We start from the raw sequence: 14,804 nt of genomic DNA on the forward strand, positions 1-14,804 counted from the left end.
GGGGGGCAGTTATAGAGGGGCTTTGGTGGGCATTTGGCATCCAGCCAGGGTCAAGCCACCACAGTCCTATAGGTGCAGAGTGGTATGGTTTGTTCCTGGCCATGTAGGCTGTTGTGATGTGGAGCTAGTGGGACTGTATTTCAAACCTTGAGTACTTTCATATGCATGTGCCTCCCTTCTCCCTTCCAAGCATAAACCTCCTGCTCTCCAGTGCAGTTCTTAAACCAAATGCAGCAGGAGTGTGGCGTGCTTGCCAGCAGGCCCCAGGATAGACAAGGGTTGCGGGCCAGTGCACAGCCCCAGCTGAGCAGGCAGGTAAGGAGGGTTGTTGGTGCAGGGCTGCTGCGTGCCTGGTGCTGTTCTTCAAAAGCCCAACCTGGAACCACAGCTGGGGCTCTCCCCTCTTGTCCTCCAAAGCTGGGGGGGGGGGGGGGTATGTGTTTCCTGGCTTTCAGGTAGGAGACCTCAGTAGAAGACTAGAAGGAAAAGGGTCAGCTATGCTTGCTCCTGTCTCTTGCTCGGCAATGCAACAGAGTGCTGGCAGGTCTTCTACATCTCTCAAACATACACTGAGGACTTAAGGAAAGGAATAGTTGAATTCAAACAGCATACGTAGTGAGGTTGTCTAGGCCAAGTGCCGTTTCAGGCCCCTGTTAAAGACACACACCACACACACCCCACACACCCCAATTTTCAAGCCTGAAGACACTAACTCGTGTTTGCCTGGAGCACAGGCTGGGGAATTCATGCTTCAGCCAGCACTATGAGGAGCTCACCCGGACATACCCTTGAAGCTGTCACTTGTAGAGTTCACTGGATTTTCTTGTTTGAGTGTTGAAGAGGTCAAGTGAATGGGCCAGGATGTCTCTACTTAAGCCTGTCATTTCTGTGAGACTGGAAAAAACCCAGGGAAGCTCCCAACCACCCCAACCCCTCTGAACCCAGCCCTTAGCCATTTTTTATCTGCAGTGCCTTGCCCCAGTACACCAGCCAGGCACCTCCTCCACATCACCAACAGGTCTTTGTGGCCAGGCACAGTGCCTGCTGTGTACAACATGGGTGTTTTACAATTCACATTCCTCAGGGTCCTGGTCTGTTGGAGGAACCAATGCTTTTTTTTACCCCAGCTGATCTGCTGTAATATCTAGGCACAAGGGCTGAGAAAACAGCAGCAGGTAATTGGATTGCTTTGGTTTTGGTAGGTCCTGTCTCAGCTGTTGCATTACTTGCAGTGTTGTTCTTTGAACACAACATTGCTGTTGTCATTCATTTGCTCTGACACAACAGGGGTTCTGAGACCTTCTAATTTTTCCATGCTTTCCATAGCAAGAGTGAGAACTTGCTGATAATGCTTGATGTTTTCCTGCTGCAACACAACTGTTTCTGCCTTTCACCAGAGCTGTAAAGCAAAACTTAAGCCTCCACAACTGCTCCAGTCAGTTGGCAAATGCAGTGCCAGAGTGACGAGTGTGTCTGACACAGCCCAGGTTATTGACAAAGTGCATGCGAGCCTTGTCCTCAGTTCTTAATTAGGGAGGGAATTAACCTAGATACCAGTTCCTCCACCAGAGACACAGGTAGCCTTTCCCAAAAGCACTGCAGAAGACCTTCCTTAGAAGCCAAAGAAGGGGGACAGAGGAGGGTGAACCATGGGCAGAATCAAGCCTAAATCCCTCAGTCTATACTGCACTGAGAGACTCCTGAGAGAGAAGAGTAATTAAATTGCAGCTCATAAAAGCAAGCATGCCTTGTCCTCAGCAGACAGGAACACGTACTTTGGTAAGGCTCTGCTAAGGCCTTAGGTGAGGAAGGTGAAGGCCTTAAGGAGCAGCTACAGCTTCTGTTCCTGCTCCTGCCCATCTCTCAGCACACAGGGGAAGACAATGCAGAAAACAAGCACCTGGCTCTCTGGACCAGCTGGATGCTCAGGGTCAGCCCGCAGAGGCAGACAGCTCCAGGACAGCTGAAGCCAGCTCTGACAACCAGAGGCACCTGCATGTCTCAAGATCTCCCCCTGCAGTGACAGAAGAAACTGAGCAAGCACTGAGCTCTGGGAAGCCACAGGTCCCATCCTCCTGTGTTGCACCGATGTGCTGGGAGATGGGTCACCCCTTCTTTCTCCTGCTCCTTAAGAAGGTACCAGACATCATGCAGACCAGCCTTCCAGTTTCCCCATGGACAACTGAGACCCCTTAGCTACCCCTTCCTCTCTTTCATGATTCTAGAAGCTGGCTGCTACAGCCCCAACAACCTCCAGCTTAATCAGTAACTTTTAACACAGAACAGCCATGAACCTTGAACCTCGCTGCTCCTTGGCTTTGCCCCAACACCTGAGGGTTACAGGATATTGAGAAACTGGTGCTCAATACAAGCTGCAAGTATTTGTGAAAAACCATCTTACTGAGGACTCAGCAGTGAGATTTACCCAGCTCAGACTGGTCAGTGTAGGGTCCAAAAATCATATGTATTCATTAGGTAAAGATAACTAAGGGAAAGAGGCTACTACATTCACCTTCCTTGGAGTTCTGGAAGTCAAAATTGGATGTTGTCCTCTTGATCAGTGTATGCTGACAACACACGGTTTGTGGTCAACAGCCCAGGAGATATAGGTATGTGAGCCAGCTGCCTCCACCCCACAGGCTGGCTTGGCCAAGAATCCCATGGTCAGGGTCAGGACTCCCACACATACTGCCACAGCACAGTCTTGCTGCCTCACCTCCTCTGTTCATCTAAACCACAGGCAAGAGCATCTCTGGGCAAACACCTGCCATTACATTTGCATTAGGAAATAGTTCTGTCTGCTCTTTAGTCAACCTCAATCTGAAAACACAGAATTTCTTCTGGCCAGGTCTCTGCAGATATTCCCATCTTCAAAGACAGTGGTCTCCAAAGTGGGGTGTGCAAGTCAAGCCAAAGACAAGACACTCTCCAAAGTGGTACACATGCAAGGGGGGGTGCAGGAAGAAAATATTTTTTGTACCATTAATAATATTAAATTATTTTTTCAAGTATTTCACCTTTTTACACCTATTTTTGTGTATTTTATAACATACATATTAGTACAGTAGTAGATGTATGTAATTTATAAATAATTTGGGGGGCACACACTCAAAAATTTTTTACAGATAGGTGCATGTGATCAAAGAGTTTGGAGACCACTGTTCTAAGAAAAGCAGGATCTTCAAAGACAGCTTTATAACTTGTTTTTAAAGACAACACTAGTTCCTTTGGAACTCAAGTAAGGCTGATGTGCAAGCATGCTGAACCATGCCTTCCTCTGGTAAGGCCAGCAGCTCCTCAGTATCATGGGATACAGTGGCATCACCAAGACCACTCCCAAAACATGGACTGTCATCATCTTGGCATAAGAGAGCAGTCCCTGGAAGCTGTAGTAGTCTGCCTTGGCTCCCCTCACAATCCCAGAGTACAGGCGACCTTACACAGCTCATCTCTGACTTTTTATGTCAGCAGGGAGAGCAACACCGAGCTTGCCTACCTTTGACCACACCACTCACATGCTCACCCTCCAAAACCCAGCCAGCAGTGGCTTAATAAGTCCTCCTGCAAAAAGGAATCCCCATCAGGCCACCTGCCTCTACTTATCAAGCCCACAAGTTATCAGATAAAGGCTTTGGCCCTCCTTTCAATTTCAACTTCTGCTTAAAAGCCTACTTCTCAATTTGTCTGCAGAAATCCACTTAAAAAAAAACAAACACCACCACACTATCGAAAGATTAAGAACATCAATCTTTATTCCAACCAAGAGAGAACTACAGAACACCTGTAACCCTTCTGGTCGTATTTTATGGAAATCTTGAAACACTGGACACACTGACTTACTGTTCAAACTATAACAATCAGGGATAGGATGATGGCACTGCTAAAGAGAAGTGTTTCTTCTAAACAAACTAAAACTTAAGGTTTAAAAGTTAACTTTCATTTCTGATGCTTAGCTTTGTCTTCACGTGTTCTTGCTTAAGCAACAAAAGCAAAAAAAATAAGCCTGCTTTAGAACAGCAAGTAGGAATAAACAGAAGATGTAATCATACAAAGAAGCAATAGTTTAGTATGGTCTCATGCGGCTCGATGGGGGTGGTGCACGATTCGGAGGAGTAATTGCTATATCCAAGTAGTCTCCTATCTGGAATTTCTGAGACTGCAATGTCATGGAATCATCTGTGCCCTTCCTGCCCGACATGGTACTCCCAATCTCCTTCACCCTGCGTGCAGGAGAGGAAAGGCAAGTTAGTTATCAGAGGCAAATCTCTCTAAATGTCCAAAGCAGGAACTGTATCGGCTCAGAACAACCTTCCCATGCCATCCTCTGCACTGTATTTAGCATTTAGCTAGGTACACAGCATGCTGGGGTTTTTCTCTCCAGTACCAGGTGCAGCAAGAAAAGCTACACTGAATCCTCTTTCTGATGGGGCAGAGGGGTGGTGGAACCTTCTACTGTATTAAGTTAAACACTAGAGAGAAGCCCTTGCCCCCTTCCATACGGACACAGAACAAGACCCCACAGATTGCAGAGCAGGCTATATGCACTGGTTGCTGACAAAGGTTAGCTCACACATACCATTTTTGAGGACAGACACCTGCAACAAGATCACTGCTAAAACTCAAATGCATTCTCAGATGCAAGACCTACCACACCTCCTATCACCGGAAACAAAGCTTTATCTCAGGCTGTAGGTCTGTGTTCTGGTGGGCTGCCAATAACAGTGACCAAAGTCTTCAAGCACACAGCTTCATTGTTTTGGGAACACATTAACGACGAAGGTCACCAAGCGAAATTTAGAGTTTGTAGTGGTCATCCTGAAGTGTGTTATCAAGAACTTCAGAAGTTTGGTATGTGGGTCCTGAACTTTCAAATCAGTGTTAATTAAAAATAACTTACTGCCTGAATTCTTCTACTAACCCAGAGAAGAAATGCCATTTACCTATACCCAGGCCTCTTCAGATCTGTAAAAACAATTGCAAAATTGAAGTGTGTGCCCTTCTTCCGTGCTTCCGGGTAAACTTCTTTCACTAAGCTGGTCAGCTCTTTCAGAGTTGCATCCATCCTAAATTAAACAAACAAACCAAAGCGGTTCACATTCTCAAAAGCAACAATGATAAAACAAGCTTCCCCAAACCCATTTAAGATGGAATCAATATATTGCTACAACTTAAACCATGTATTTCCTTGCCTTTGCATACTTTCTGTTGATACCTGAAGATGAGCAAGATGTTACATTTCGGCTACACAGTGAGCCACTGATTTCACAACTATACAACATTCCAAACACATTTTGTCTAACAATCAAGTGGCAAGAAGTTGCTCTAATTATTGATTATAACACCGGGGAGAAGTCACCACTTACTGTACACTGGAGGCAACATGGTCTAGCGCAAATGTAGCTTCTAGTTAGCTTCCCATTTACTGTGTTATTAAGACAAATCTCTTCACCTCCATATACATTTCAACATCTGCTTTTCCAGGTCTCTCAGAAGAGTTACCATTTATACAGTGGGGGCCTATTTATTTTTAAGTGTATTGATGGATTTGATTTATACAATGAACAACGTGATAGTGTTTCCTTACCTAAGTTAACATCCATGTTAAACTAGTTTCTTGACTATTAGAGGAAGTTTAAGAAAAGAAAGAAAAAAAAAATTAACACGAGTTTTCCATTTCCATCAAGATTTCCATTTCTGCCCAAACAGGCAGCACTCCTTTTCTCAGCCTCCAACCAGACCAGGGCTAAAGCTCACTTCTAGAATTTCAAGAACAAAAGGACTCAATCATCACAATTAAAGCGGCTCTAATTATACAGACTGTACACTAACTCCAAGCAACCAAGGAGCAGTGTGTTGACAGACAATGCCCATTCTGACTTCCGCAGATGGCAAACAGCTCAGATGCCATCAATAGCCTGGACTGAGTCCATAAATCCCATTAAGAAGTAAATTACAACTGCATGCTTTGCTAGCCACAAAAATAGATTTATTCAACTCTATGACATACAAGTTATACTCCCAAGAGATACCTAGAAGAAAAAACAAGATTTTAAGAGTACTATATAATTCACTTTCAAAAGCATTCTTCAAAATACTATAAACAAAAACTAACGTGTTTGCAACACAGACTAAAGCAGAGCTCCAAACTAAACCTGAAAGCAATAAAAAGCAGCTCTCTGTTAAAGCACTGCTACCTGACCGCACCAAAATAAACACGTTATTCCACTTTCAAGAAGGTCTGACGTAAACCAATGCACCACAGTTCAAGCTTTCTGAGACAACTACTTCTACTGAAAAAAACAGAGCCGCTGGAACAGAATTTAAGCATTAAAGGACAACCTCCGTGTTGAACAGGTTCGTTGCGATAACCAAAGATACGCCACAAGGCGAGCCTCCCACGGCGTGCGTCAGTAACTGGGCAATTCAACCGCAGCAAGTTTCAGCGAACAGCAACCGGCTGCGCTTCCACGGGTGCCCCCACGCCTAACCTGCCGTGGCTGTAGGCAGCAGCCATCCGCTTCGCCTGCCCCCGCGGAGCACACAATTCCGCCGCCCCCCCCCCCCGCCCCCCCGAAAACTCCCCCGCGTTTCCTGCTTTAAACGAGGCCTCTCGAACTCCTCCTCGCAGCTGACTGTCTACCAGACAAGGACTTCAAGCCAGGCCGGGAGCCCCGCTCCCCTCCGTGCCGGGGGGCCGCCCGGGGTGGGGGGGGCGGCGGTGTGTGTGGTGTGCCGCGCACTCACCAGGTGTAGATCTGCAGCTCGCTGGAGGGCACGTTGCCGCGGGAGAACTCGTCCATGCGGTGGTGCCGCCCGTTGTTGGTGGTGAAGACGCGAAGCAGCAGCGGGCACGTCTGCGGGGCGAGCCGAGGATGCGGGGCCGGGCGAGGACGCGGGGCCGCTCGCCATGTCCCCCGGCCCGGCCCCCCCCACCCGGCCCGAGGCCTCACGGCGCCGCCACCCCCTTGCTCCCACCCCCCCGGTTCCCGCCCCGCCGCGGCCGGGAGCGGCGTAAGAGGCCGCGCTGCACCGCCCCCGGCACCTTTTCCCGGTCGATCGGCTTCTCCGGCTCCTTCTTAATCTCCTCCTGCGTGACGCGAGACTCCACCGCCATCTTGCCCCGCCGCGCAAACAACCGACGGACCCGGATGTCTCGCCGGGCGCCTCAGATCTCGCGAGAGCAGGGTAAAGGGCGGGGCAGAGGTGGGGGGGCCGGGCGCAGCGCATGCGCGCGGGCAGGGCGGGAAAGGCGCGGGGGCCGGGCGCAGCGCATGCGCGCGGGCAGGGCGGGAAAGGCGCGGGGGCGGTTGTGTGTGAGGCGGCCGTGTGTGTGTGAGGCGGTCGCCGTGACGGGGTGGGGAGCCCGGCTGCGGGGCTGGGCTGGGCTGGGCGACCGAGATCGACGGCGGGGCGAGCGGCTGGTTTGCAGGAGGAGGGGAGACGCGGCCGTCCGCCCGCGGGGCCTGAGGGTGGTCGGCGCAGCCCGGGAGCGGCCCTCAGCCTCCCGGCCGCGGCAGGGGCGGCAGTCCCCGGCGTCCTGGCGGCCCTGTCCCCGCAGCCTGCCCTTCCTTGGCCACCGAGCGGCCGCCTGCTCCGGCCGGGGCTCTGCTGGGTCTGGCAGCTGCCTTACTGCGGGGCAAGCGTGGGGTAGTAGTAGCTGCCTGACAGGACTTGACGTGATTCTTCCTAAAGCCCGTGAACGCGCGGGATAGGGCCGCTGGTCTGAGCGGAGTTCCTTCAGGCCGGGTGGCCGGGGTTGGGCTGTGCTGCCGCAGGCTTCTCTCCTCGTTGTGCTCCATGTTAGACCCACCTGGCTAAAAGAAAAGCTTTTAACAAGCTACTGATGCTGCGGCCTGTTGGAAAAAAAACACTTCTTTCTATACAGAGGCAGATTTAAACAGATGTCTAATGTAGGTAAATAATACAATCAACCACTGTAACTAGCAGTAGATTAAAATAAATGAGAAAGGGGTAAATCATATTTAGAATTTAGCTTTCCTTAATATTACACCCGGGAAAGATCAAATGCATATGCTTTCCATTTATGGTCTTGTTTTTCCAAGAATAGAATCTTAGATTGGGTTAAATTTGAGTCTGTGGTTGTGCCTTACAAAATAAGTGAGAGAGAGATCTGTGTTTCTGATGTGATAACTTTTTCTAAGTGTTGAGAGTTGTTACTCATATTAGAACGGGGGGGTTGTGTGTGTTCATTTGTTTTCACAGAACTTACACTTGTGTTATTTCCTCAAGTGCTGTGAATTTATTTCTCATTTCAAGAGTAAAAGAAAATCAAATTTTTCCGTAAAATGATGCAGAAATGTATGTGCTTGCAGGTGCAAAATAAGCAAACATCAGAGACTCATAGAACTGGTGAGGCTGGAAGGGAGCTCTGGAGGAGACTGCCTAGCCCAAACCCCTGCTCAAAGCAGGGTCAGCAAGGGCCGGTTGCTCAGGGCCAGGGCTGGGTGGGTTTTGAGTACATCCAAGGATGGAGACCTCTCTGGGCAACCTGCTCCAGTGCTCAGTCACCCTCACAATTAAAAAAAAAAAAAAAAAGTTGGTTTGTTTTTCTTCTTACATTTAAATTAAATTTCTGGTATCTCAGTGTGTGCCCATTGCCTCTGGTCCTGTCACTGGGCACGGCTGAGAAGCCTGACTCGTCTTTACTCCTTCCCATCAGGTATTTATACACAGTGATAGGATCCCCCTGAGCTGTCTCTCTCAAGGCTGAACAGTCCCAGCTCTCTCAGCCTGTCCTCACATGACAGACGCTCCCATCCCCTAATCATCCCATTAAGCTATATTTGATGCTATATTATTATAATGTTCATATACTGCTCATGTAATTTTCTGTTGATACTTGCAGCAGAGTACAGCACAGAGCTATGTGCCAGTGAAGCTGTGTCTCAGGATCCCCGTTCTGCAATGAACTTCTCTGAGTAAGGAGATTCAGGGTGAATTTACATCTGTGTTGGGCTGCTTTCCCAAGTATAGGTTTAGTATCGGAGAGAAAGAACTACAATAAATTCTGCACCACAAAAAAAGTGTATGCTTGTTCAGGTGTTACAACAGTTGAAGTACCTGTGTTCTAAGGGTGCTGTTGCGGTTTGATTTCGCATTTCCAAGCACTGTAGATACATGTTTCCAATGTATTATTTAGTAAAAAAATATGTAGGGGAGAAAAAATTATTAAAATATATTCACCTATGAGCTTTCTGTGTATATCATTAAAAAGAAAAAGGGTTATGAGTCCATACTATTAAAAAAAAAAAAAGCTCTTGCAGTTCACCTCTAATATAACCAACAGCATTTGGTTTAAAATGTTGATTTATGGCACACCTATACAAGACAAGAGAACCAACAACCTATTAGAGTTCACCCACAGCTTTTATGAACTTCCTTTTGTGGTAGCCTGGATAGTATTGTACAGTTTTTAATCTACATTAAGTTATAGCATATCATCATTTTATTACCAAAGGGAATGAGTCAGCCTTGCCACCATTTGCAGGATTTGATTTCCCAGGCAACGATACAGTTTATTACACTGCTAAAATTAATTTTATCTGCCCTGATAATAACACGCTTTGGGCTCAGTATGTGAACTGCCATTTCCAAAACAAAGGAATTTATGTCTAGAATCAGGTATCATAAAGGAACAGCTGTAACAAATAAAGCACAGTTCTGCTATGAATCTAAGTAGTTCCTTCTGCTAGAACTTTTTGAGTGCTTTATTTATGTGAAAAATGACCTAGTGTGCTTGAGTTTTAAGTAAATTCAAGCATGACTTAATTTATTATTCATGAACTGTATTAACAATCACAATTTATTTTCACTCTAAAATCTTAGATTCTTATGTTACGTATTTGGAAGAGAAAGTTGAAAAGTATTTGGAAATGAAAATGCAGTTACGTGATCTGTAACCTGGACTGCGGGATGCAGGTTTTACTGGAGACGGTGCTGTCTGGTTAAACAAGGCATAACACGGTAAACTGGATTCCCACCAGTTTAGGCTGAGGTCCCACATGTACCCGAGTTAGTCTAACAGCTCGCTCTTGCCAAAGGAGAGGGATTTAGTTCCCCGCTGCCTGTCCTTATTCTCAGTCACGTGAGGGTTTTTTCCCTCCCTTCTGCCAGGTGTGGCCCTCATTAGATTCTTCCAAGAATAAGTTAAATTCCCTAATTTAAGATAAAACTGTCCAGTTGTGGGCTGGTTTTCTGTCAGTTTATTGCATTTGACACTTGCTAAACTGATTCCATGACTGGTAGACCTGGTGCAAGATGATCAGTGAAAGTGCGTGCGTGCCCAGGATTAGCTGGGAGATGGAGGGAGAGAATAGGAACGGAATAGGGTCTGTCCCTTCAGTCCCTCTCTTCACATTTTCATAGGTTTTGGGGGGTGAGGGGTCCCCTCTACTTGTCAGGGTCACTGTATTCTGTGCACACAGTGTATATATGTGCAAACATACATATAGTGTATGCTGTTGAGAAAATGAAAGCTCCTCGCTGAGGTAGTGATGCAGAGTAAGACTGTATATACAAGCAAGTCTCTAGCCTCTATTGTTGTAAAGGAGGTACCCGAAATATGAATCAAACATTTTCAGATATGAATGCCTGTAGAGAACTGAGACAAGTGGTCTCAGAAGTGTGAATTGCCTCTTTAAGAATTCTTAACACACATTCCTATTCAAGTGGTTATTTAAATAGCGAACTTCTGTTTATTGGAGCATCTAGGAAAGGTATGAATGAGATGGCGTGGTGGTGCCGTTAGGATATGGGACTTGGCAGAGCTTCCACAGCCGTTTAGAGAAGAGCATTGTGGGTCAAGTAGCCCGTTGGCCTATGAAACACTTACCATAAGTAAATTGTGATTGAGAAAAAGAGAAAAACAAAAGGAGCAGTTGATATTGGGTGACTTAAAACTTTCTAGGCAGAACAGAGAAGACGACAGTAAATAAAAAGTGTCCTTGGGAAGATACAGAAAGGAATGGCACAACTGGGCCTGTGATATCAACCATTGAGGTAAATCTCCAAGAAACTAGAAAAATTTTGACAGATAACCAAGGAGCAAGATGCTCTGAACAATTCAGACCCGTGACTATACTGAATCTCCATTCAAAGAAGCTGAATTACCCTCACCCTCTGCAGCGTGCTGTTTTCAGGTTCCCAAGGCTCCCAGGATTTCTGGCTTATTGGCTGCATTTGTGAGTTCTTCCTAGCCAGGACTACATACCGCTCCTTATTTTTTCATGATTGTATGTGTATCCCATAAAGCTTGTTTGATAGAGGACTTGGTCTTTATCTTGATTGTGGAAGGTTAAACTACCCTGTTCTGGCAGCAACACAATCATCTTTCAAACATCTTTACAATCAACTGAGTGAGCAAAGTCTCAAATTTGATGGAGCTTCTACTGCAGACCGCCTTGAACCGGTGGTGGAAGAATACTGTCACATTTTCTTTGCAAGTATGATTGCTGGTATTTCCTATATTTTGTGTCATGGTAGTGCCACAGATAAGGTTTATGTTCAGAATGCTCTGTGTGCAGTAGCTTTCATTACAGTGTTTTAATTTCCTGTGTTTTGTACCAAAGTTAGTCTGTAGCGGTGCTAGAAAATTATACTGTCTTCATTTAAGCATCAGTTCTTATTCACTGTCCTATTCTGAACTAGGATGATTTGGGCTCACAAAATGCACCATAACTGTTGGACTTCTGTGCTCCTAGTCAACTTGCACGTGAGCCAGCAGGTGAACGAGCCGGTGTGGTAAAGGCCAGCAGGAGCAGGTTGTTCCTTTGCCATGGATAAAAGGACTCTGTCACTCTGTGTGAGAAGCATGTGGAGACCCGGAGGCAGTATCCTAATTCAGGAGCACCAAGACTTGGCAGCCTGGGAGGAATCTATACTTGTGTATAGATTACATGTATGTTTTCTTCTTCTTTCTCTGTAAAGTCATCAGAAGGACCACAAGTTAATAAAAACGCTTTGAAGATGATTTACTATTGTACAAGATAGCAAAATTATTTAACTGTTCATGTGACAGTGGCAGGTCAGTCTGCACAGCCTTGCGCACGCTCCAGGGACACAGACGGCGTACGCAAGGCAGAGCCACTGGTGTGCCTTGTAAGCAAGCTGCCTCATACTTGCCAGTGTAAGACCTTGTTTAAAGTTGTTTGTGATGTTGCCAGATGTTATCATCCTGCCACTCAGATGGAACTATTCCACATCAGGTGTTTCCTGAAAGAGCATCCTCCGGTTGCTTTTTTTTTTTCAGTTTCAGAAAAATTGTTTCCAAGAATAATACTTTAGGCAGATGAGTGTTATCACTCATACTTCTGTTATTTTTTTGTCCATTTTAAATACCTACTAATACGGGGGAGCTCAATTGTACCTGAGGCACCTGGGTGTGCGAGGGATTCAGAGGGCTGTCCACAGTGCTCCGGTGCTCTGCAACAGGACTGGACATGGGAACTGGGAACAGTGGGGCTCTTTCTTTTTTTCCTTAGGGTGCTGCTCCCCGCAGTGGGCACCGATGAGGGACGCAGGATGTGACCCTGCCTGCGTCCCCTGAGCAGTGTCAGGAGGGAGCCGGAGAGCAGCTCCACAGCGCTTCAGGCTGACCCAGGGCAAAACTGTTTGCAATCGAAATCAACAAGAGAGTATGTGTTATGTAAGCGAGGTCCAGCAAAAATTGTAATGACTGCTTGAATTTCACCTGGAAGAGACTAGAACAAACTGGAACTTGTAATTGTCAGCAGAGAAAGACAGAATTCAGTTTCGAGTAAAGAAAAAAGTAAATCCTGGTCTGTCATGTGGAGTTATTTTCTTCTCTATACAAATACACATGAAGGTGTGATGGTGAGATGTATTAAATATTCTATTGATTTTTCCTGGAGGAGTAGTAGACTCAGTTACAAAATATAAAATTAAGGAAGAAATGTTGCCAGAATCTAAACCTGGATTTCATTAAAACATGTTGTCATTTCTCTATAAAATACATCTGCTACAATGTTCCAGAAATTTTAGACACACAATAGAGTAATAAACTGCTTTTATAACTTGGGTAATACTCTACCATAGATTTTTGATTTCCCCCCTACTGTTTGAATGAAATTACCTCAGTACAGAAACGCTCGTACACTGTAAGGAAGGAATAAATGGGTTGTCATTGCAATAAGTAGAAATTTTAAAAATTGTGTACGAGATGTGTTTTATAGAGAGGACAACCAACATCAGAGGTTTGTCAGCCTGTAATTCACTGCAAACAGTTAGGTCGACAGCGTGGGCCCCTGCCTACGCGGCCTTGTAGCTATGTTTCCCGGTTTTCCTTCACTGGAGCAGCTCCACTACTGGAAGCAGTGGTGGGAAACCCAGTGTGAAGGTTACTGTCATTGCTGGTACTTTCCCCAGTTGCGGGTGTTGCTGCCACCCATTGAGCTAACTGGTTTGCCCTGGGAACATGAAGGCTGCCTGACCTGCAGCTCCTACGCCGGCTGCTCTGAGGGCAACAGCACTATCCTCCAAACACCCTGCGTGGCAAAGCCAGCGCGTCTCCTCGCAGCATCATGGTCTGGAAGAGATGTCCTTAACATTGTCTTCCGCGTTTCCTGAGCAGACAAATCCCCTCCCTGGCTGCTTCCTGGATTAATGTGATCCCATCCTTGAACACGGCACAAAAGTCTGAGAAGGGGGTGAGTGTCTCCGTCAGATAGACACGGTCCTGCTCATGCTTTGGTGGGAACGTTTCCACAAATAAGCATTAACAGATTAGGTTGATGGTTATTGCAGTATCTTCCCCCAAATATCTGTTCTTTTCCCTTCCCATGGAAGAATAATATTAAAAGACTCAAGTATTTTCTCCTAAAGCAGAGGATTCCAAGAGATCTGACTGAGTATATCAAAGTACATATATTTTATATGCGGCTCCCTGGCTATGCTTCTCTTCAGCTTGCCATACATCTCTAGAAGTTTCCAGTCTGTGGCACACACAGTTCCTATTGAAAATAGCAGGTGGATAAAGACGCATCCCGCACACCCAGAACAGATATTTCCTCCTCTGTTTTCTGCCCCAGGATGATGGATCTTAAAGAATCTCCTCGTGTCTGTGGCATTTCACACTGAATCTTTAATGACAGCGGAGCTGTGGATAAATAAATCCTCTCGTCAGCCACAGTAAGAGGCATGTTTTATTTGGCTTTGTTCGGGGGCTCACAGAGCCCCGCAGAAGGTTTATGAAAGCAGTGCATATCCTTTGTAACAAAGGCTGATGTCGTGTAAGCCATTGCATGTGTCCTGCCTCTAGAAGCATCATCATAAAGAGTCAAGCAAAACTTTTCTCCAAAATAAGTAGTTACGTGTGGCAAGCCTTGTCAAGCACAAAGCAAAGCCTCAGCACCCCGAGACAGCTCACCTACATTGCAGAAATATCTTTTGTGGCTCAACATGCAGGTCAGAAAACACAATTCTTTAACTTTTGTTTGTCTTTTTTTTTTTTTTCCTGAGTGGTCACTTATGACCAAAATGTTCTGGCTGTGATAAATTACCTGCAACATTTTGAATAATGCAATATAAAACCAAATTATTTTCTGAATGCTATGTCGTATGTATTGCAATATCAATTGGCTCGATGTTTTTTAAAGAAAGGAAATGTCCGTCACTGGGAATTTACAATATGTGAAGTTCGAGTCCAGAATGAATTCTGACAGCTTGGTTACCATAAGCTCCTCAGAGACACAGTGCTTACTGGAAACACTGACATAATCTTAACGATAGTGGCGGGAATAGTGCCAGTAAACCAGAATGTCCTGTAG

The 14,804-nt window shown here is 46.0% G+C and overlaps 1 protein-coding gene and 1 long non-coding RNA gene across 2 annotated transcripts in view; both read right to left on the minus strand.

The window, feature by feature from the left end:
- Positions 1-14,804, minus strand: part of LOC126048201 (uncharacterized) — a 566,030-nt gene that overhangs the window by 86,681 nt on the left and 464,545 nt on the right. The window lies entirely within an intron of this gene.
- SAP18 (Sin3A associated protein 18) lies at positions 3,735-7,174 on the minus strand. The gene is made up of 4 exons (XM_049822855.1): positions 7,043-7,174; positions 6,745-6,854; positions 4,941-5,063; positions 3,735-4,220 (listed from the first exon to the last, which is right to left on the minus strand). Exons 1-4 carry the CDS (start codon positions 7,112-7,114, stop codon positions 4,064-4,066), a joined length of 462 nt encoding a protein of 153 aa, XP_049678812.1. The 5' UTR covers positions 7,115-7,174; the 3' UTR covers positions 3,735-4,063.

The sequence above is a fragment of the Accipiter gentilis genome, chromosome 19 (genome assembly GCF_929443795.1).
Source record: "Accipiter gentilis chromosome 19, bAccGen1.1, whole genome shotgun sequence".
NCBI classification, from domain to species: domain Eukaryota; kingdom Metazoa; phylum Chordata; class Aves; order Accipitriformes; family Accipitridae; genus Astur; species Astur gentilis.

Excerpts from the sequence above, each read along its gene's own strand:
- SAP18 (XM_049822855.1), bottom strand. The coding sequence starts at position 7,114 with ATGGCGGTGGAGTCTCGCGTCACGCAGGAGGAGATTAAGAAGGAGCCG. Across the intron at positions 6,855-7,042 it reads AGCCGATCGACCGGGAAAAG|ACGTGCCCGCTGCTGCTTCG; the intron begins GTGCCGGGGGCG and ends CTCGCCCCGCAG. Across the intron at positions 4,221-4,940 it reads CTGAAGAGGCCTGGGTATAG|GGTGAAGGAGATTGGGAGTA; the intron begins GTAAATGGCATT and ends TCCTGCACGCAG.